The 24,362-nt window shown below is 33.8% G+C and overlaps 1 protein-coding gene across 7 annotated transcripts; it reads right to left on the bottom strand.

Moving 5' to 3' along the window:
- Nucleotides 1-10: 10 nt before the first annotated feature.
- On the bottom strand, nt 11-24,291 carry LOC106166554 (uncharacterized). 7 transcript variants are annotated; one of them, XM_087014771.1, is made up of 31 exons: nt 24,112-24,291; nt 19,106-19,158; nt 18,522-18,724; nt 17,738-17,890; nt 17,414-17,545; nt 17,012-17,149; nt 16,485-16,637; nt 16,047-16,181; nt 15,571-15,690; nt 15,229-15,381; nt 14,726-14,893; nt 14,234-14,506; nt 13,445-13,723; nt 12,948-13,130; nt 12,357-12,656; nt 11,705-12,010; nt 10,985-11,210; nt 10,620-10,634; nt 8,704-8,924; nt 8,223-8,327; nt 7,563-7,693; nt 7,228-7,377; nt 6,721-6,815; nt 6,021-6,286; nt 5,251-5,444; nt 4,871-5,038; nt 4,421-4,548; nt 3,754-4,016; nt 3,179-3,248; nt 2,476-2,675; nt 11-2,283 (listed from the first exon to the last, which is right to left on the bottom strand). In XM_087014771.1, the coding sequence occupies exons 3-31, from the start codon at nt 18,640-18,642 to the stop codon at nt 1,928-1,930; spliced, it is 5,202 nt and encodes a 1,733-aa protein (XP_086870897.1). In that variant the 5' UTR covers nt 18,643-18,724; nt 19,106-19,158; nt 24,112-24,291; the 3' UTR covers nt 11-1,927. The 7 variants fall into 7 exon arrangements, with proteins under 7 accessions (XP_086870897.1, XP_086870894.1, XP_086870896.1 ...); XM_087014768.1 differs by having other exon boundaries at nt 18,522-18,658; XM_087014770.1 differs by lacking the exon at nt 24,112-24,291 and adding an exon at nt 22,720-22,831 and having other exon boundaries at nt 18,522-18,658.
- Between the last annotated feature and the right edge of the window lie 71 nt (nt 24,292-24,362).

The raw sequence follows: 24,362 nt of genomic DNA, 5'->3' as shown, positions 1-24,362 counted from the left end.
CGTCAGCTCCTGAACTGCATATATCATTTATTTTCAAATTTATTCATGAACTTTATTTATATGAAGCATGTCTATCAAACTCAATTCACCATCTCTTACCAAAAATTCAAAATACGAAATAAAAAAATAATTGACTTACAAAAACACCTCCCCAACCCAAACTGAACGTTATTGTCATACAAAATTGTTACAAAAATAACTAAATCTATGAAAACAAATATATCTGCTTGTTCCAGATCTTCGTTCATCCATGCCGTTTTTTAAAAGTCAAAACATTTTACAGAAATTGTGCTTTACTTGTTCTTTACTTTTCAGTACAGGTTTGTATGTCAGTTTTACCACTAAAATAACATGGGTGGTTATGTTGAGAATTGCATATGATTCAGAACAATAAAATGTAACAGAAATCAAAATAAAATATCCTATTAGAGTTTGAACTATATGCATACATTATGATAATAAACACATACACGTAAATGCAAATACGAGGTAAAGAAATCTGAAGGTAGCTGATGCATAGGTACATATTTTGTATATATGTGAAGATGCTTTCTATCAAATTGCAATTATACCAGCACCTCAAAGTATATTCTAACTGGAAAATGTATATTAAAGAATTCTTCTTTTTACAAAAATGCCCCACAAAAAAAGTCAAAATGTTTTGGTTGAAGCTAGTAAAAAGTTGCACATATCAATGTATTTAAAAGGTATATTTTGTTCAAATAGTTTTTACACAATATGAGTATTCTTATAATATCAATTAAAAAAATAAAGTAAGACTACGTCCTGTATTTATAACTTGACCAAATGGTTCACTTTTATGATAATAAGTTATGTCACTATCCCATCATAATGCCTAATTGTAGCCAAACAAGTGACTGCACAGTTACAATGGAAGGACTATTTTTTTTTTCATCACCAGGCCCCATTTTTTTTTTTTTAAGTCATTTTCCTGGCTTAGTGACTAGGACTTCCATGAGCGTGCTGTAACACTGTTCATGATTGGATAAGATGTGCACATGTGACTATGTAACTTTGGTAATTAAGTTTCTAGCCAGGGAACCTGACTTACATGGCTTTTGTTTTCGTAAAATTGGGGCCAGTCTCTCTCTTTATCTGACAGTGCACATATGGTTCAATTACAATCATAACTGATGTAAAACACATTTAGAGGTCCAATATACTCCAAATAGTGTAAGTTATACTAATTAGAGCTCACTGTTAAATAATTAAGAAAATTCTATTTTTTGTACAAAAATATGAAACATCGACCAAATGGTTTAACATTTTTAGCCAAAGCAAATCATATTCACCTTTTACATTCTAATGATACCTTGCATATTAAACCTAACTATATAATATAAATATTAAAGCCTGTATTATTTTACATAAAGAGAAAAATATACCCTGACTAGCACATCTGACACTCTGCAGCATTCTTTATTCAGCATTTCTTTTTTTAATATCACAGGTTATACAGCAAAGATCTTTCTCCGTATGCTATAAAATATATACAACAAAATATATGTTTATTTAGGTATTTCCTAAAGCAAAGATATCACCACACTGACTGACATCAATTCCCAACCCCAACCAGGGATTTAAACTCTAAATTCTCTGCATCTTTTTTTCCCTTAACAAAATCTCACCTTTATGATCTTCAAATTTAAAATTAAGGTAGGTACAAAAAAGAGAACTAAATTCAAACTGGCCAGAAAAAAACTTAATCAACCTTTGGTTCACTGGTCAAATGAAACAAAAACTGTTTCCCCAGCATCTCATGGTAAATAGGTCACTGGTAATCCCACAATGCAACACTCCAAATATAAAAGTGGGTATTTTATATTTCAGTAAATCAACATTTGCCGTATATCACTGTGGAAAAAATATCCCTGAGTAATATATCCTGTACAAATTAGACTTCGCCCTAGTTTCCACCGTTGTAAGCATGGTTCTTGTATTGAAGCTCAGTATACCCGGAGCTGTCTGTTGTATAGCCGGTGCTGGTTGTATTTGCATTACTGGATCTTCTCGGTGTGCTGCTCCCATCGCCATTGCTGTTGGTATTATTACTGGAAGAAACCATGTTAGCTTTTTCGTATTTCTCTCTCCTGTGTTGTTTCTTGCAGCAGAGGCGTTGCCAGGCCTCACGAACGCGAGGCTCACGGATATTGTGGAAGATAAAGATGAGGAAGCCTTGAATGGCGTTGAAAATGCAGAAGAGGTATTGGAAGACTAGGCGTGCATCTGCGATGGCAAAGAAACCGAAAACCCAAGTCAATCCTGAAATCGCGAAAAATATGAAGTGTTAAACTGTGTAATTCAATGGATGGTTTTATGTTCAAAATCAATTATAAATCTCATACAATAATCTCACTAATAGTATCTGGTCCTGCGTCCTAGAAACTAACTGACTCTTTTCCTCCACTCAGACAATCCACCAACTGTCTCAAAAAATGTTGATGGATAACTAACCTAATACAACAAAGCAGCATATCCCAGCTCTCAGATGGACCATGGCAACTTTGTGCTTGGACTGGTTGGTGCGGATATTTTTGGGCCTATCACAGGTCAGCCCTTTGATCACCAGTATAAAGATAATGGTATTGGCAAGTATGATGGTACCAACTGGGATAAGGAAGGAATAATAGAAAGCTGTAGTCTTCATCCAGCAGCTGAAAAATACGAGAAAAAATTGTTATTCTTATGTTTATATATCAAGCAGTTTTTGACTGACAAATACTGAAGAATGGTCCTTTGAAAAATTACTTAACAAACTGAGTATCTGAAATTCTCCCTTAGGTGTCAAATATCCGACTGAGAGCAACTGGTAAGAATAGACATATTGGAAACTGGATATTTCCACATGATTTATCAATTCAGAGTAAATATGATGCGATTTGAGCTGAGGGCATCAGCAGACATCAAACACATACACTGGGATTCTACTTCAATTACAAATTATTTCAGCATTTCACTTTAAAATGCCCATTATGTTTTATTTTTCACAGAATACTACAAAAAGTCGTGATCACAGCAAAAGCAATATGAACTGAAGTACAAATTCATACAAAATAAAGACAGACTCAACTGCCAAACTAGCATGATAACACCATTAATTAGCTTATAGAAAACCCTAAACATTTTAACCATCATAATTATTATAGTTGTAACTTACTATTCTTCCCCTCCTTTATACAGATCCACATCAATACCCAGGACAACAGCACATGCTATGGCAGGAATCACTGAAAGCAATGGTATGGTGAGGAACACATACAACTAGTGCATTATATAAGCAGGCTAGTGCAATATGTAACATACAGTGGAGACACTCCAGAGTAAACTTTAATCAAATCAATGAGAATGTTGTAATCTGGCAAAGAAAATTATATGTTACTTTTTTTTTTATTCTCAATCCAGAACTGCTGATTTAGCATAAAAATTTAGTTTTAAATTGATTAAAATAATGTTACTATTGTTTAAAGTGTTAACCTACAGTATACCCAGGTTGTCCATGCATTCACACTTACAGAAATACAATATCAACTTGTTATAATAGAATTGCTTGTGCAACAAATGCTGTCCTGAACAAGACAAGACCAAGAGCAATGGCCAACGGGACACATGACACACATTTTAAACATTTAACTTTAACCTTCATGCTTAACAGACATAACCATTTTTGCAATAATCTTTGTTGACTCATATATATAATTATAATGAAATAAAAGGACAATGTCCCATACTCACGCCATGCAGGAATTGCTGCCTTAAGGATAAATTTAGAGATGTATGTTCCAAGAACTTTGACAAAATCCAAGTATTGCAAAATGGCCTCAACCAACATCCACATAAAAGATGCCAAGATGAAATAATGGAGGAGTACTGCTACAGCAATACAGCCTGCATAAGACTGGGTCTGATTAATTCCTGCCAGAAATATGATGTTGCTACACAAGATGGCAAGGGCCAGGTTGAACAAAGTCTGCTGTGTTCGTCCCTGACGTAATTTCCTGAAAAAATTTAGTTATGAATTAACATGTTTTGACCAGATTTGCTTCAGAGAATAGTTTGTAACAAACCCCCTCAAATGTGAAGGGCATGGCATTTTTCAATTGTGTGAATTTAGATACTGCAATGAATCAAAACTATACATTTTCACTGTACTTCTTTACCTAAAAATAGTGTAACAACTCTCGTACTTTACATCATCAAAACCTGCACTGGAACACAACTGATTCCCATTACAAAGACAGAATAGTAACTGTAATATTATTCAATTTCCAATACTACCATCCAATATTCAAACCATGCTAACAGGCTGAAGACATTTCCCAAAGATTACAAACTCGATACTTGAGGAAAAATAAGGACAGCCCATCTTTAATGGCCTGGCTATTTTGAGTTGTTCACTCACTTAAAGCATATAAAGGTCAATATGACCATGCTGAGTCCTGCTATTGAGAGTGACAGTCCAATAATGGTGATGATACTCAGGGCAAGCTTGTTTTCCTCGTGGATTCCATTCTCTTGACCATAGAGGTCCTGGAAAACATTATCAAGTGATAGAAAAATAGTGTCAGAAAAAATTTATAAAAATCCAGAAAACATGATATTGAATAATGAAAATTTTGCCTTGACTAAATAAAAGAGGTCCTGGAAAGCATTATCAAGTGAAAGAAAAATTGACAAAAAATCAAAATCCAGAAAACAACACGAGATTGGTACTCCATAGCCACTTTCTGATACTCAATGCAATGTTCCAACTTGCAATTTTTTGACAAATTAAAATAAATAAGAATTAATTCCCATGACCTTCTATTGTAAAAAGGAAAACATGAGAACAAAACCTGCAAACCTCACTCACCACAAGCACAGCAAAGTTAGTCAAGTGGTCACAGTGGCACACATAGCGGCCATTTTTCATCCCTTGGTAAGTACACCCGTCGCTTGACCACCCACCAAAACCACCATTCAGTGAGAAGTCCCAAAACTCACACACTGTGTTGTTGAACTGGTAGGAATCTGAGAAATTCTGAAATGTGGAGTATATGATCCCATTACAAACACTGACAGGTTCTAACTCCTGTGTTTTCAAAAATGAAATTTTCAACATTACGTCAACATCAATTCTCTAGAACAATATCTATTATCTCTACTTGAACAGCATGAACTTTTGTATGATTTTAATTTTTGTTGAGGCAAGAACTTACCCAAAAAGATAAAGCACAAGAAGATAGCCCTTACCTTCAGTGGCTTATACACAGTAACTACTGGTTGTTGGAGTCCCTTAATTTGTTTCCCTCCCACTGCAGCAGCCACCACCCTGCTATTGGAGGTGTGAATACTGTCAAATTGAACACTACTATTCAGTTCCTGCTGGCTCAGGAAGAATGAGGACTCCTGGTACACAGTGAAAGTCACCCGACTGGTTTTACTGTCTGAAAATAAAATGAAAAAATCCTTTAAGGGAAACCATAAAAATCCTTATTACGTTTTTTTTTTTTTTTTTTTTTTTGAGAGAGAGAGAGAGATATGTAGGTCTGTGTAAAAGTAAGGTACGGTACTTAATTATTTCTAAGAATTAGAACATTCCAATTGAGTGAGAGCAACAAAATTAAAAAGGAGGTGACTCTATAAAAGCACCACAAATGCCATATAGAAATATTATTTGTACCTGGAAGTTGATAATTTTTGCCCATCTAAAAGAGTGAGTCATAACCATACTTTTAAATTTGAGCAAAACTATTGAGGGCAATTTATCAAATTATGACAACAGAACTTAAATATTATAATAATAATAATAATAATAATAATAATAATAATAATAATAATAATAATATTTGGAACTTTGACACTCCATCCTCAAATATATCAAACACAGGGCAGACCACAGCTATTATGCCACCTACAGAACTTCTACATCTTAAACAAATTCCAGATTTTTATATCAAATTATGCTGCAGAGCTAACTAAAAAAAGCAACTGATTCTGAATTAGTTAATTTTCATACTCACCTCTGTCAAATATCTCTTTGGGCAAAATAATGGCAGCATCTGTCTCAGAGTAATCGATACCAGAGGTATTGGCTCCATATATGGTGCTGAGATCGTTGTTGTTAAGTTCCCCGTTCCCTTGCCCCATCCTACTTTGCAGACCAATCACAGGATCATTGGGATCGACATCCCAAATTTCAATGGCAACATTCGGGCGAACAAACCGCTTTTTCTTTCTGCCTCTCAATTTAAATTTTCTGGCAAATCTTTCAAGTGCGCCTGTTATCCTGTAATGAGATTATATGCATACATGCAGAGGTGGATCCAGAGATATTTTCTGACAGTCTTCCAAATTATCTTTGTTGAACCATCCTCCATTTTTGATCATCTTCCAACAACAACAACAAAAAAGAAAAAAATTAGATGGTAGTAATCATGTAAACTCAAAAAAATTCTGACCATTTTCTGCAAGACCCAAAAGATGACTTCTGACATGTTCAATCTCCTGTCTATGTGATCAGTTACTATTTCTGTACAAAAGTTTATGTCATACATATCAACAATACTGACACCACTTCCAAGGATGGTTTCAAATGTATACTATTTAAACCATATATTCATATCATCCAATTTTTTCTCATTTAAATCTACAACTCCTGCAAATACAATGCAGTGAAACCTAAGTAAGAAGAAGAATCTTAGTAAGATATTTGTCACCAACCTTGATGAGGAGTTATCAAATCTTTGGGCAACTGCAATATTTCTTCTTCCAGAACGGAGGACATTATTCACAGTTCTCAACAGATCCACACCAATCTGTACAGAAAAATTTAACACATGGTGGTTGAATTTAACATGGTAAGTTACTGCTGTAAAACAAGACAGCCTACTGTATCAATTTCAATCTTAGCAAATATGACAGAGCTGCTGCCATTGGGAATATCAGAGATAAAAAAACAAGTGCAAATAACATCATTCTTACCATTCTTCAATTCTCATTTTTGAAGAAGAAAAAAAAAATTGAAAATTTTAAAGGGAAATTCTTTCTTTAAAAAATTACCAATTCTGAATCATCTACTTATCTATTTATTCACTGTATTTATCAATCTGGCTATTTTCACTTTTCTTGGCTTTATTCATTTTTTTTTTTTTTTGGAGGAGGGGGGGGGGGGACTGAGAAGTTCTTTAATTGATAAACATTCTCTCTGAAAGTCAAACTGCCCTCTACCTCGTCAGTGACATTTTCCACCTCAGACACAGCATCTATGATTTGGGAGGTGTAGATAATATCTGTTGACGTGAGCTCAGTTCCATTTTCCTCGGTAAGATTGGCCGCATTGCTGACAATTTCTACTACATTGTCTGCAGTTGTGTTAATCTACAAATGAAGAGTAAAATTTTTAGCTTTATGGCAGTATGATACTTCACATGATTAAAAAAAAAAACAAACTGAACATGCAGCTACCTTTTAAATTTTTTTCTTGACTTGACAACTTGAGTGTGCAATTAAACAGAAAAACCTAGAGGATAATGAAAAACTTTAAAATAATTTAGGTTTCTTACATTTGCCAGTAATCCTAGTTTTGGTGTGAGACTGGATACTTTCACCTGACAATTTAAGGTGACCACTCCCCAATCAGCACCATAGGTGAAGTTGCCTTGACAAGGTCTTGTACCAAGGGGTATGCCAGATTCTTATAGAAATCAAAGACATACAAATTGTTTGATTACAGCAGGTATGGCACACTCAACTATAAAATATGCTAAAGGGACAAGGCTTTAAAACAAAATAACACTGGATATGAAATACAAAGCCTTAGGTCACAATTGATTTTTTATTGTCACCTGGATCTTGATCATATATTATATTTATTATGATGAATCACTTTTTCTGTAATGTATTAAATTATAATATCTAGATTGCTAAATTAAAAAAAAAAATCTTATGTTAAAAACTTGTCTACTTGCAGTCATTTGAAATAAAGTTTTCAGTAAAACTTTGTTGGAGCTCAATTTAAAGTATATAACTTTTCATCATTACTTAAAATAACATCCATCCTTGTATTATATATATCTGGGGTAAAATTTGAACTAAGTCTGACATAAACTCAGTCGTTTTAACAATGACCTCCAAAATGCAAAACACTGGCTTATGTCTGAAGAACATCAAATGTGTAAACATAAGAAAAACATTTGGTATCAAAAATATGAAAAAAAACTTACCGTCCAAGCATCTCTGCATGCTGACTGCCACCTCTCCAATGTCTGTGACTGGGAAGGTGACGCGCACTCCACTGGGCATGAGAACTACCTCTTTAGGGCAAGATACTGAAATTGTTTCAGTAAAGTTACTGTCTTGTAGAATACTGAATCAACAAAATTCAACTCAGAGAAGCATTTTGAATAAATAAATTAATATATTCATTTACTGGTTCTGATTTAGTGTCACTGCAAATGCAATTTTCTGTTTTGATTCTTTGCCTTGTTTGCAAAAAAATTGAATAATATCTGGGACTAGGAATTTACAGTTTTTTGCCTGTTTATTGTCATCATTATTGCAAGAAATTAATCATCTACATGTATCAGCTTTAAATCTTTAAAAAAGTATAGAAGGCTCAGATTGAGAGGAAAGATAAATTTTATATTTAGCATTTTTCCCCTCAATTAATAAAGTTGACTTTTTGACTATTTGGAATTTACTTACTGGTGCTTCGTAGCACAACACTGGAACCAATGAACCCATACTGCTCTACAACATCAGAAAGTGCACTTTCCAACTTCTGCACAACCTTATTATCTTCTATCTCCACAGTAATTGGAGAAACTTGTCTTGCCTGACGAAGAGCACTGACTGCTGATTCAGAAGCTCTGTTAAGTGTGATATAGGCCCTGAAGTCTGCTAGTAGACCACCTGTGCTGACGTACCTGGAAAATAGGAAGGAGACCATGTAGGGTTAAATCTATCGAAGCACACATGGAAAGGAATATTATAATACACTGCTTTGTCCTGTGTAGGAAATTTAAAAGAAACATGAGAGTAACTTCATACAAACATTTAATTGTGTAATTATTGAATGATAAATTATGAGTTTAGTAATCTAACTGCAGATTTTGAGCAGAATAAAGTATCAAGGTTGGCAATTTCAATATAAAATTCTGAATAATTTTAAAGTATTTTAAGTCAAACTAATGAAAATCAATCATTTTCCAATGCAGATAATTGTCAATAGTTTATGCCAGTCTCTTCATAGTACAGAGCTTACAATAAATATTACAGAGGAGACAGCTGCTGGTCATTAATACTGATTGATATCTGTACCAATAAGAATTGTTAACAAACTAATTTAAGAGAAAAATATCAAATAACATTAAGATGTAATTAATTTTTGTAAATCAATTATGAATCGCACTGTGTTATTTATGAATAAGTTAATTTTCTACATGGTAAATTATTTTAGCAGCTAACAAATACCTAAGTAAACATGCTGCCAACTTTGCCATTTTAATTGTGAATTTATAAATATAACTAATGATTTTTAAAAATGAAAATAGAGATAATAAAATATATTCAATTTGTCTTTTCCATTATGTATCGGTGTTCCATCATGCCAATTTCTATTGCATTTATGACATTTAAAAGAAAACCAACTCTAAAATCACTCTGAAATTTCAAAAAATAGATGAAAGAAAATGTTATGGTAATAAATTAAAAATAAAACAAACATTAGACTACCATATGACAAAATTAATAAAGGTCCAATTTTCATCAGACTGGCTTTCAGATCTGAAGGCTTCTTCACTTTCAAATTTTCACACATGCTGAATTGTTAAAGTATACAGATGAAGATTGAAATTTGGAGATGAAAAAGCATCACATCTGAAACTTGGGATAATTTTCATGCAACTACTTTAACTAAAATAAACAAATCATTCCTAATTGTAAATACAAACAACTATAAATACTATGACAGATAACAATGATGTTAATCTGCAACAAAAAAGACTAAATTTACAGCCAACAAATCTCCTGTATAAAATGTTTCAAATCACCCTAAAACAGTGACACATTCAATTTTCTTTCATTTCCTTAATGCTATAACTTGAAATGAATGCAATAATTTAAATTATTCATATAATGAGATAATGTAAACAGATCAATGTTCCTGCATCAAGATGAAAAATTAACTACAAAAATTCAAAGAATACTATTAAATAATATCACACTTAGGAAGACAAAGGTGTATTAGTTATCTAAACATGCTTAGGGAAATTAACATTATCTCCGCAAATATCTTTTGTTGATAAGTAAAAACTGAAAATCGTCCTGTTCAAACAGGGTAGCTGTTTTAAACCAGTTAGCTTTAATTTTAGACAATAAAGAATTTTAGACAATAAATAAAGCTTCTATACTCATGCAGCAACTATGAGATCACATTTTTGACCATTTTGAATTGAAATGTTTCTTAAATAATGTTATTGGCAAATAACAGTGTAAATTTAAAGAAATGAGAGAAATTTATTACAGCACAAAGTTTGTAAATGAAAGTTATGGTTAGTATTAATACAGACAATACAAAATACTAAGAAAGTGACACACAGTTACACGCAGTAGTCTCTTACCCTTCTTCTTCTTCTCTGTTAAATTGCAAGTTTTTAAAATAACAATTTATATGTCAAAAGCAACAATTAATGCAGTTGTCATTATAAATCAAGTTGTGCTGATTTTTATCAATTGGAATAAAATTTAAAATTCGTCATACATACTTTACATACATATGCAAGCCAATACACAAAAAAAAATACAAGCAGAAAATATTTAAAATTTTTCAAGAGATAAAAATGTGCATACATATACAATTAATAATTAACATTTTTCAACAGAAAAGAAAAAATATATATACATATTGACAGATATAAGTATAAATAATTAGGAAGGTAAAGCCAGGATAGATGATAGACAGACAGAGAAACAGACAAATTATTACCTTAGTCCAGTCAGCTTCATATCCACATTGGCCTGGTACCTAGTTCCGGCCAGTCTCCAGGCTGTGGACACTCCCCGGCCTATGTTCTGTATGGTGGTATACATCTGTGCCACGGCGGACCCTGGGTTACTGTACTCTCCAGACACAAATAACAGGGGCTCCGTGTACTGCCTTGGGGAACCCCCTAGTTTCAGGGCCTTCAGGGTGCCCGTTATGGTGTATATGTCTGTTGGAAAGGAGAGAGAGAAACTACAGTGTAAATTGGAATCAAGGTATCATAATCATGGTAATTTGGGCCAAATAGATCTATATTTTAATTAATTCTATATTAATTATTTGCCAGTCTGGACTATCACTGACCCGGGTCAAATTGCAAGTGGTCATCTCAAACATTAGCTGTGATACAGACATCTACTGTTAATTACAAGAGGGTGCGCGACAATTTGAATTTCTCTTTTAAGTTGTTAGATGGCAAATTAAGAAATGCATGCTGGCCTTGACTACTATGATCTAAAAACTCATCTTGTGAAAAATTTAATGCAGACACTATTTAGATCTAGCTGCAGGAAAAAAGCATGCAAAAATTATTAGTTTTAATGACAGATATATTTCACACAAAAGTTTTGTTAATTTCAATTTTAAAAATTAATATCATTTATCAATTGAATAATTTATTTACTTTACTTATTATTATTATTATTTTTTTTTTTTGTCACTTACTTTCATCTCTGACCAGATATTTCCTGGAGTTATATGCTGCGTAAGGCTTCTTTCCCCAAACTCGAATGCTATAATATCCTTGGTGATCACCAATGGCCAAGGGCCAGGAGCTCTCCTGCTGCTGTTGCTGTGAGAATTCTAAAGGATAAACCACTGCAGAATTGGCAATAACCACCTTCTTGTTCAGGTTAACCAATCCATCTTTGATAAACGTCACTGGAGTTCCTTCGTCAAAGCCGTAGAGGTTGTAACTTAGGGTTTGGCTTGTCTTGTTGTAAACAGGAAGTGATATGGATACTTTGGATTCTGGAAGCAAATTAAATAAGAATTATAATAAAATTTAATAGGATAAACATATAAATGTCTTCTCTAAATCAGCAAACTATTTTTTCTTGAAACTTAATGTTTAAGTAACTATTTCTGACAGAGAATATTTTTAATCAGAGCAAGCAACTTTAAACTATAGACTACATAAATTTCTGCTTGTATCAGCTAAATTTTTACAGTTTGACTAGAAAATTTGATGAATGATGAATGATCGTGCTTTTTTAAAAAAGGAGCGCAGCAGATAGGCTATTAGAATTCAGGGCGATGCTTAAAGTTCGGTCTGGTGGACCTAATTAGTTAATATACTTCATAAAGTACAACCTACCAGGTATTTGGGAGTCCATCTCGCATATGTATGGCAACTGATCTTCACACTCTGATTCAAAGTAGGACACACTTGAAGATGGACCTTCTCCTAGGGAAACTGACTGCCTGAAAGCTAGGCAAAACGTATCTGGCCTTTCCGAGACAGTGGGCAGTACATATTCTTCTTCGTTGAAATAATCTTCATTTCCTGACAATCCTATAGTGGCAAAAAGGTCTGCAATATTTTTTCTCTGTCCATTGGCCATATTGCAGGACCCCGTGGAATTGGTGCACTGAACCCCAACTCTTGCATATTGCACTGAAATTAGAACAAAGAAAAAAAAATGAAGACTTTCTTGGCCATAAAAATCAACCTTAAATACTGTAAGCCTTAGGCCTTCAAACAACAGATTTGAGCTTTGCAGGCACTCATCCTCTATTATAGCAGACATCTAATGAAAATAAACTACATCAATCTGTCGAATTCCAAGGCCAATTTACAATAAATACACTCAATATCGTTTGTCTGAAAAAGTGGGTCATTTCGAAAAATTCATATTTTCAAAATATGAAAAACAAGCCATTACAAGTAAAAAAACTGAACACCTACCTTCTTTCAGCATGAATTCAGCAAACACAAACTCCCTTTCAAACTGGGATGTAGGAATATACAACCTTCCCCCACTGGAGGTACACTCCCGGCTGGCTCGCCTATAGGTGCTGGGCGTGGCCACGAATTTGAAACATTTATCCAGGACGTGTGAGCCCTTCCAGCCATCAGGGCATCCGAAACCTGAAATACAAAAGTAAAAAAATAGAGTTTTTAATTTATTTTGCTAAAGTACATATCTTGCATGTCCTTCTGGACTCCAATGGGGGGTGGGGGGGTGGGGGGGGGGGGTGGAGGAGGAAGCATATCTGTTTGAAAATGTGCAATGACGACATATCTTTTAACTGTTTCAAATTAGTCATATTCATCTTGAGAGCTTGTTTCTTGTAATACTGATAAAGAGAATTCATTATGATGGTAACAATGCTTATGATGATGCTGATGCAAGGAAAAATCAGAAAGCATGTAACCAACAATTATAACCATCAGCAGTATACCTTCCAGTAACTCTGCCTGCACTGCAGTATTAGCGCACACTGACGGTAGCTCTGTATCACACTTCTGTGTTGTCACGTTGATCAAAGGAAACCGGAAACCGTACTGCAGCACCGTCCCTACTCCACACCGCCCATGCAGAGGGAGCGGCTGGTTCTGTCCCCATTGCCATATACGATGATAAGTGTAATTAACAGGGTGGGGGAACTGTCCTTCCCAGATGAATTTTTCCCTGGTTGGTTCTGACGTCAAGCGCATGCCTGTCCAGAACCTTTTATCTCCTGATAAAAAAAGGGAAAACGGAAAATAAAATTAATGTTGGTGTAAAAATACAACATTAAAGAAATGCTCAAAGTTGGTACTGTGGGGTCCATTTCACAAAATGACTACAGACAGTTTAAAATCAGTCTAAAGATGGTCAAAAGACTGCAGAGCATTTTAGCTGGCTAAGATGTGTTTTACAAAGAATCTACAGGACCCTGTAACTTCAGCTGTGTATATTGGTCCTAGCTAGTTTTAAGCCCCTGTGACAATGATTTCTATAATGCAATTACAGCTCACGAAACCCACTACATTACTGTAGGCTAATTGCTCATAAATTGTTTTAATTTAACCATTCAAAAATCAACCCACAAGAAAGTGAATATTAACAGTCTTATCTAAGCCCCAAAAACATTTAGACATTTTGTAATACAGAAATTGGTAATAAACTTGCCATTTAGACATAAATCATGATTGTAGGCTAACATTTGGGATCCAAATGTGCCTTTTAAGCAGCTACAGTCACTTACTTATGCCATCTATGTCATTCCTCACCCCCATCAGGACATTGGCAAACATATATGGGTCTGGCCATGTCAGGTCTGACAGGGACAGCATATTACTGAAGTGTTCACGGCACTTTAGAACTGCTTGCGGCCAGATCAGGGGATTGGAATTCACCATTATACAAGTGCCTTGGTCATTGTTGCCTATATTCACCACATCCTCAGCAACCCTCTTTTTTCTCTTTTGTGGAGTCATACTTCTGCTGTATTTGAAGAAGCCATCGCGGCATGCAGTTCCTGGCAAAACAGATTCAGATTTGAAATACACATAGAACTACTTAGAAGTTGATATATGAACGAACAGTTTGCTGCTCTGTATCAAAATGACAGAATCATGGGAAAGAGTACAGCAAAATAGCATGTAGAAATAGTACAGACTTAATTTATCTTATATTGCAACTAAAATCTTTCTTAAATGCATATTATAATAATTAAAATATAGAAATCTGTACATACTTGGCATAATTCTCTCACATCTATTAGTCTCATAATATCTGAAATAGCCTTCTTTGCAAAGACATGTATCCACCGTGCCATCTCCGGTGCTATCTTGGCAGGATATTGTGTTAATATTCCGATAGCGATCTTTGCACTGCTGATCATCACTGCAGCTTGATCCAACAACTGGAAGTCAGAATATTCCTTTCTATATTTATATCTTAAAAATGAATCGCTCTTTTAGTCAATCCTTTAGAATCGTAAGTGAATTTTCAAATTGAATTAAAAATGACTTCGAAAATGCATTGTTAAAACTCTTGCCTTTAAATGCACTTTCATCTTTAAAGATAATATTTGGTAAAATGGGTAAAATCACTAGGTTTCCACAACAAGGTTTATATCAGACATACATGTACTTAACATATATGCACATATTCTTCAACACACAAACTTTGGCAGAATTATCAACCAACCTATATATCTTTTATTTTATAAATATCAACTAAATCATTTGCCCTTACCTGGGTCACAAAGATTTGTGACATTATTGTAGAAATAGGAGGATACGCAATCACAAAAACTGTTTCTTGCAGTAAAATTATATCTGCAGTATGCATTGCTGTCTCCACTTCTTTGACATACTGCAGTGTTATATCTACATGGATATCCATACACTGAAACAAAAATAGCAGAATAGTAAGATAAAGAGTTGGCTTTTGATAATCTGTTCATGTCCATTAGGAGGCACCACAATTAGTCATTACTTTTTGCCCCCCCCCCCTTCATTCTTATTGAGTGTGCAGGTGCAGTGTGCATATGTAGCATGTTTGACAATAAAATAATATATGGAAACTGTACCGTACCTAATTGGCAAGTATGGGTGGTTTCATTGTGGAAATATCCCTGCTCACACAAACATCTCCCACTTGTACATAATGTATTACTACCAGTAGGACAAGTGGAAGAACAAGTGGAGTTCACCACTGGAAGTGGAAGTACAATATTTCTTAATATATCATATTCAGTGTATATAATAATAATAATAATAATAATAATAATAATAATAATAATAATAATAATAATAATAATACTTTTTGAAGATTTAATTTTTGTTAATTAAACTTCAACCCCTTTTAGTCACCCCCAAGATTTACTGACATTAAGCCAATGAACTTTTTAAAAATTTTCAGTCAATATTTCAACAAATTTAAACATTTTAATGGGGGAGGGGATTAATAAAATAAATATAATCAATTCTATTGATTTAATTTGAATTTATTGAGTAATTCCAGTAAAATTCAATTTTCTTAACCTCTAAAAAGTCAAGAGACATTCAAACCTGCAATACAGATGAAGGGGCTGGTGGCTGACTTCATGAACCCTGGCTGACACACACAGACCTGTGCTGAAGTATCACAGACACTGTGGCTGTCAGACGTACAGTCTCCGCTACCAGTACATTTCTGACCTACAGCTGTAGATTTAGAAGTAAAAGTACAATAATGAATTTATTATCAATTCAGGGGATATCTCCAAAAATTGAAATACCTAATTATATAACAGTAAGGAACATACATTTTACATTCCTTTGATATTTTTCAATACATCTTCTAAATAAATGCAATGTGAATAACACAAATGTTGCTTCATCTCTAAGTTAGTACAAGAAGAGAGTACAGCCTTGAAAATACCTCAAAATAAATAAATAAATAAATAAATAAATAAATAAATAAATAAATAAATAAATAAATAAATATGTAAATATATTAAAGCTTACCTGGCTGTATACAGCGGCCAGAGACGGGATCAAAAGCTTCACCTTGACGACACTGACATAAAGATACATCTCCTGTACTAGAACATTCTCCACTGATTACACCAGGGCAAATTTCTCTAAGTATCGTTAGAGTGTTACAGTTTCCTCCCAATACTAAATTGACAAAAAAAAATCATTAATTAAAATTTGAATTTAAATTATAATAATCATACTGATTTTTGTTCTTTTAATGTTACACTTATTATACAGTGTTTGGAACTTAAAAGTTACCATTGATTAAAATGCTAAAGCAAACCATCATATTAATCTTGCTACATTTGGCAAAAAAGTGCAGACTATTAGGTGCACACAGGTACTCACTATGTGTGAGTGTATGATGAGAGAGAGAGAGAGAGAGAGAGAGAGAGAGAGAGAGAGAGAGAGAGAGAGAGAGAGAGAGAGAGAGAGAGAGAGAGAGAGAGAGAGAGAGAGAGAGACCCTTGTTTCCCAGCATGCACCAGGATGTGCCCAACGGCCCACATAATTACCTCGAATACACTTGTTGTTATAATAGGAGTAACCAGGGGCACACTGACACTGGTCTGCTTTTCCATCTTGATCTGTGTCCTTACATGCTAAATTCTGGTTACTGCAGTCTTCATTCCATGAGCAAGTCTGGCCATAACCTCACAGAAAATAGACTCATTTTAACCTTTTTGCTTAAATATAAACTTTATGAACAAAAAACTTAAATCTTAGTTCCAAATAAATTTGTATGAGACAATTTTCCTTTAAGTTTGTTTTAAGTGTATATGCCTGATATGTGTACTAGTACAGTCTTTATTTAAAGTTAATTATTTTTATATTTGTAGACCAATCCATCTAATATTTTTCTGTTTCGTTACCAGATGACAAAGAATGTTTAACTGGAGATCATACATAAAACTTACCATATTTGCACATTTTACTGCCTGTATCATACTTCAATCCCTGCTGACACACACATCTCCCAGCATTCCCGCACAACATGGCCGTCAGCTGCGGGATGCAGTCACTTTCTTCATTGCATTCTGCATTAAAATCTGCAAGTGAAATATACATATATTTTTAATTATATTTAAATGATTGAACAATAACAAATTTAACAAATTCAAGAAAGCAAGGAAGCATGTCTATCTATCATTTTAAAATTAAGAAAAAAAAACTATTTTATTACATGGAACAAATCAAAGAATTTTCAATAAACATAATTGAAATAAGAAAAAAAAACTTACATGGAACACAAATGGGAGGCTGGTTGTTACTCTCAGGTGTGTATCCAGAATTACATTGACATCTTCCACGGTAACAGTAGGTGTTGGTATCCTTGTCTGTGCACTGTGATGTCGCATTACATTCTGTCATATATGACCCTCCTAGACCACCACCTGGTTAATAAATAGCATTTATGATACCTTTCAAATGTCAAGAATTATCTTACAGAACATCTGTTATACTGTTATTTCTTTTCTCTCCCCCCCCTCCTTTTTTTGTAGGGGGAGTGGATCTTGCCTAGGCCTGTGTCATTCTTTGAACCTGACAAAATTTTGTCTATTAAACTTATGAATCATATATAGTGCATTATTTATTGATTAGAGTCAGAAATACATGAAATTACTACTAATCGGCAGTGATGTGAGTGACACTTAAACTGTTGTTATTATAATTATTACATTTTGCATGTTCCTCTCAAAACTCTTTATGATAGTTGCTCAAACAATTTGAATGGTGCCATCATTCCAAACAAATAAATTATTGCATAACACCAGCACTAGGAGGGTGAAAGTTATAATACACGTTTAGCACCCTAGAAAATCACGATTCAAACAGTTTACTCTTCTCATCTTAAACACTCTTTAAAAATATTTTTTTCACCACCAAGCAATGCAGTAACTATAACACATATGATAAAGAGACAATGCATGTTGATGTCTTTTTCCATTTCTCTTATTTTTCCTAAATTTCCAAAGAAAAGGATATGTGGTTAAAATTTCACAACATGGTGTTCAGTTTATTTACCTGACCCTGCGACATCATCTGGAGATGATCCACTCTGAGAACATCCACCACCAATATACAGTAGGATGATACACAACTCCAGGATCATCATGACAACGGACAAAGATCTGTCCCCCGTCATCCTGATGAACTGCTTTCTAGATGATATATGTATTTGATGTCAAAGGGTTATGATATAAAAATAATTTTTAACTTCAAATTTACTGAAAAGAAAAGCAAAAATATAATCATAATATCAATAAAATCAATAAATAAACAAAATTCTACAAATCAGATGATCTGACCAACTATGAAATATCTTAAACAAGAGACATCTTATTGGGTACTATCTTTTCTAGGCAGCTGTTTTATAAAATAGTTTTTTTAATTAACTTTGTGGTTTTTTCAATATTTCTACTTTTTGTATGTTTAAGTTCGCTATCTCATTTTTTTCATTTTAAATAATGAGGTAACTCTTTAAATTGAACTTGATTTGAATAAGCCAAGTAAAATTTCCCTTTATCTCATTTTGATTTTATTCTATGATCATTAATGTTTTCTCTTTTTTTATTTTTAAAAATTAAATTTGTAACAAAATTACTTACCCTCTCTTTAAGCTGTGACTACTCTTCCTTCAATGCTATTCAAGTCCTCAGTTCTGTAAAACAAAAATAATTTAGTCAAATGCTATATAAGCTAAGTTATAACTATTAGTAGTACAATAACAGCTTAAAGTGACTGATTTGTACATAGGGCTACATCAAATATCATAAGTAAAGAATAACCTAGTGTTAAAACAGTGTGAGTTAACAACAACAACAGTTCTTTCACTGTAAAACTGACTCAAACTTGTTCCTTTTTTCCTTACAGTCTGCAAAACAAGATACAAAGTTGTGTTGTCACAGCTTTCTTATAACACTAGTCTATCTAGCCATTAACTGCAGTGATGTCAACCCCACACTGCAGGTGTCTTGTAATACCCAAACTGTCTATAAATGTTTAAACATGCTAGCACAGTTACACGATTTAATAATCAATATGAATGAGTCCTGGATATTGAGTCCAATTTAAAGGCCATTATAAAGGCCTACACATGAAACCAGCATATAATGGATTGCCATAATATATAATGCAGCTGGAAAAAAAAAGATACAATCAAAATAAATAAAATAAATTAATAACAGGATATGTGAATATAAAAGACCCAGAAATACAAATCAATTTCCATTTTTGCAACAGCATGTATTGTCAAAAATGAACAGTGACTTACTTTAAATACATTGGGGAAATTCCATTCAACTGTACCTGTAAAATCCCAGTGGTAACATATATGAGAAGGATAAGAAAATAATATCAACCTGGCTCAGAGACCACATGGACTCATTATTCTAATGGTGTTTTGCTTACACAAACATTTCTCTGTCACAATGATCAATTATTAAATTGAGAGGAAGAAGGGTTCATTTAGAACTATTAATGGGGTACATCTAGTTCTCATGGCCTTTCATTACTGAATCATTATGTGTGTCCAATTACTAAGGTACCAATGGAATATCAGTCAGTCGTGTATTTCTATGTTTAGAATTCACATCTGAATACCAATTTTGTTATTGTCCAGTGTGTATGTGTGTGTGTGTGTGTGTGTGTGTGTGTGTGTGAGTGTGTGTGTGTGTGGTCAGGGTTTCATTCAAAAATGTATTTGAAACAAGCTTGTTACTAGTAATCATGTCAAATACAAGCCTAAGGATACCAAAACAAAACAATACAAAGGTAGAAAGTTAAAAAATAGTGTGAAGACAAACCCAGTGGTATATTACCCACCCACCTGACACAGACAGCCTTCCCCTTAGTCATGCTGGGTCCAATTTTTACCACGCCCCAGTAACCAGCTATTGTGTTATCCTTAAAGGGTTTTGTGGACGAATATTCCTTTAACATATAATGACCACCTCATGCACATGTGGTAATACATGTACAGGTAGCATGCGGGAATAACAGGTCTATAATAACAGACTTAAAACAACACTCTGAATACCTGTCACTGTCAGGCTAATATATATCATGATAACTACCTAATTGACAGGCTTTGCAAGTCCAGAAACAGATTGTTAAAATACATTGTATAATGTATAGACTAATAGACAGTTTGGCAGTCTGCGATGTTAGCCACTGGTACGAAGCCTGTGGCCAGTAAATTTTCTTGTGGACAAGTAGATTTTTTCTGAATGTGTGAATTCTGTGGTCCCACATGGCAAGGAGTTTTTTTTTTTTTTTTGTTAAAAAAACTAAAGCTTTCCACAATTTTCCATTAATACTTTTGAGTGCATCTCCATGGGTGGAAGAGTTCCATACATAAGTGACAAAATCAAGGCCTTGTTATTACTAGAAATTCATTAATTAGTCAAATGTCCAGTCGCTCTCAGTGACAGTGTTGACAAACACACCCTCCATTGTTGTTCATATAACCAGATGACCAACACATTAGTATTGTTTATGTGCAAATTACACAGTACCTTTTAAATACACATGATGAAAATATATGTGTGTCAATTATATCTTTAACTTCACTTCCTCTATTTCAGATTAGTTATTAAACACAGTAAATTGTAACATACCTGATGTGGAAAAGAAACTGCTGACATATGTTTTGCCGATCCAGAATTAAAATGAACATGGAAATGGTCTCTCTTTTACTTAAAAACAAGCAAGGACTGGTCTATCATTTTAAATAACAATGTCTGCTGTCACCACTGTGCCTACACTGACCCACAGCAATATGTTAGAAGCACTGCAGTAGCCTTTGTTAGTTTGCAAACAAGAAAGGAAAAGTATGACAAATTGCTATAGAAGTACAGCGTTTATGGCACCTTATTGTGAAATGAAAGTTACTTTGTCAGGTACAAAATTAAAAGATGGATCTATTTTGAGCTATGGGGTTAAATCCACTTCCTCCATCCAAAAATGCTGGTCAAAGCACTGTAGTACATAAAATCTCTGAGCTACTGGACTTAATAAGATGGTATGATCATATTTCTTAGATTTCTGTTCCCCAAAAGATTTTGAAGGCATTACTTATATATATAATATCCATGTATAAAAAACATAATGACATTACCCCACAGACAAAACCTTTAAAAGAAGAGAGCCAAATTTCCTTTCAAATTAACTTATCTCAACCAACTTATAGATAATAACAACAATAACAAAGCTAAAAATAACTCAGCATATTTCACAATAACAGTCCTATCTGTCAGACACCATAAATTATAACACTCACAACATGTAACCCCCTATCTACGTCACTGGCAGACTTCCTTCATACTGTCATACATAACAATTGGGCCCACCACTATAAACCTATTATATCCTTCAATATCATAACATAAATCTTTGTTTAACCACATAGTGACAGGAAATTCAGATAACCCTGTCATCTTAGATCTTACTGAGAAAACAGGAAGTAAAACAGTAGTAGGTGAGATCCTACATGTATGTGCTAATTTAGATGTCCAGATAGACAAGTGCCCTTAAATACGGTTTGGAGTCTTCTCTCCTATCGGTAATAATATCAACTTGGAAGTTTATCTGTAATGCTGCATGCTTGCATCCTTCATGGGGACATTGAAGGAATTTACTAGTAAATGTCAACAACATAACCTATAAAAAAAATAACTGAAATCTTAGTCACTGTCAATCAATAATAAACAGAATAACACCAATAATGCCCAGAATAACACTAGCAGTCAGAGACCTTTCAATCAGTCACTTTGTATATATATTTAAATACCATAATAATTTTAAATATCAAATTGCAGGTAAAAAGACCTCAACTTGATATATATTCAATATTCAAACCAAATGCAACCACTGCAATTATATTTTCTTAAGATTCAAATGGGATAAAATGGACTTGAACAAAATATCTTGAATCTCATCACAGACAGTAAAATTCATGTATTATAATGACATATAATTATCACAACTTAAGAACTGGTAAAGCATTAAGCACTATCTTTACAAAATTCATAACTGTGTTAATGCAATATTCCGCTAATTTGCAGACACTATAGTTTTACATGCTCGGTTCATATTTGACCATTTTCCATTGGCATAGTAGGAAATGGTTAGCTTTGGGCTAATTTTGGCCCGTTTCACAAAAAAAAAAAAAAAAAAAAAAAAAAAAAAAAAAAAAAAAAACTAAGATATATAAAGGCCTCACCTGTATATTCCACTGTGATTCAGATACTAGTACATTCGTAAATGAGAAAGGTGAAGTCTAATAACCAAACCATAGTAAAGGTATATTCAAAGTAGACCAAACATAACAGAGGCGTATAATGAATAATGATATGGGACATAGGTGAAACAGGTGCAAATGAGCTCAGGTGAGGTTAATGGTTCTAATGACAGGGTCACATTCTCTGGTATTTCCTTCCTTCCTAGCCGATCAAAACAAAAGATGTAGGTAGTAAAATGTGACTTAGTTTAAATTACTGTAAGTATTGCACAATACTTAAACTGACACAATAAGAGGTGTTAAATACACATGATATGTTCAGGCAATTAAATTGTCATGTTGATTTAAGGTAAAAAATAAATATCTACAAACTTTCTATGACTAGATGGGATATTAATGTATTTTCTCTATAGTATTAGTAGATTCAGAGTTTTATTTCCATGACAAATCCCAAACAGAAATATTACTGTTGACAATTCCTTCAATGTTTTCACCAGAACCTGCCATAAAAGACCATAAAATCAACTTTCCCCTTAGAAGCAGCCATCATGATAATAATTTTTGTTTTGAAAGAAAGTATGATATTGACCCCAATACGGAAGAAATGTTTCTTATTCAGAGGTACATGTTATCACACTATCATCTACCTGTATACTACCTGACATAATGCATAATTTTATCTATATATAAAGGTGTTTGGGAAACTTGACTTTGTAATTCCATTTTCTCAAATTACATGAGTCATCTTTCCAAGTCTTAACTTTATTTGAAATACGGAATTTCGATCACCACACCTTTCACTTTGCTATAATTTACATTTTGCATATACTACCTCATAGGCCTACTACATTTTAAAGGGAACTTGGATCCTTATTTCTTATGATTTCACAAGTTACATGTATTTGTTTTGAGGCTTCATTGAAGTTTATTTGACAAAGCTGATACATTATTTATTATTTGTGATTTAACGTAAATCTAACTGAAAACAATCGAGGAAGAGAATAAATAGGGGGAGGAGGTACTGGGCGACAACTAATCCCGTAGACTTCGCCACTTTAAGTTGTATCCATTTCACATTTCCACTTCAGAAGTTCGTATATTAATTTCTCCAATGGAGGGGACAGCATGAGTGGAGACTAAGTATAGCGGATCTCGTCTTATTCAGACGGCTACAGACTTACAAGTTGGTCTACTTACTGAGGCTACTCTAGCGAAGATCATATCTTATTTAGAATACCTGATCACATCGTCCACTCCGATTAGAAGGGACGCGATTGGGGTTCAACCACAAAACTTGTCGAGGATCAGGCTAAAATAAAATGTCAACATATTCTGTAAAATTAACTGTTCACAAAGTGTTTGTCGTAACTTTACCTGAATGGTCCACCGTGTCCCTCCTGTTCCCTGGTTTAAAGTAGTCTGAATAATCACACTCGCTGTCACTCACTGATGCCCACCCGAGCGTGACAGGTAACCGCATTTTGACCTAGATTTTAATTTTCCCACACTTCACTCGCTTAGTGTATCAAAAAATATTGCATTTGTATAAACAGACGTGCAATATTATGTCTTTATCAACACTTACTCTGTAAGCTCATTGCATTGAACGTATTGATGTAAAATCA

Source organism: Lingula anatina, chromosome 6 (assembly GCF_051362555.1).
Source record: "Lingula anatina isolate TDL-2025a chromosome 6, LinAna3.0, whole genome shotgun sequence".
Lineage (NCBI taxonomy): Eukaryota > Metazoa > Brachiopoda > Lingulata > Lingulida > Lingulidae > Lingula > Lingula anatina.
The sequence above is the reverse complement of the archived record's forward strand: the minus strand, read 5'-3'. Positions and strand labels throughout refer to the sequence as shown.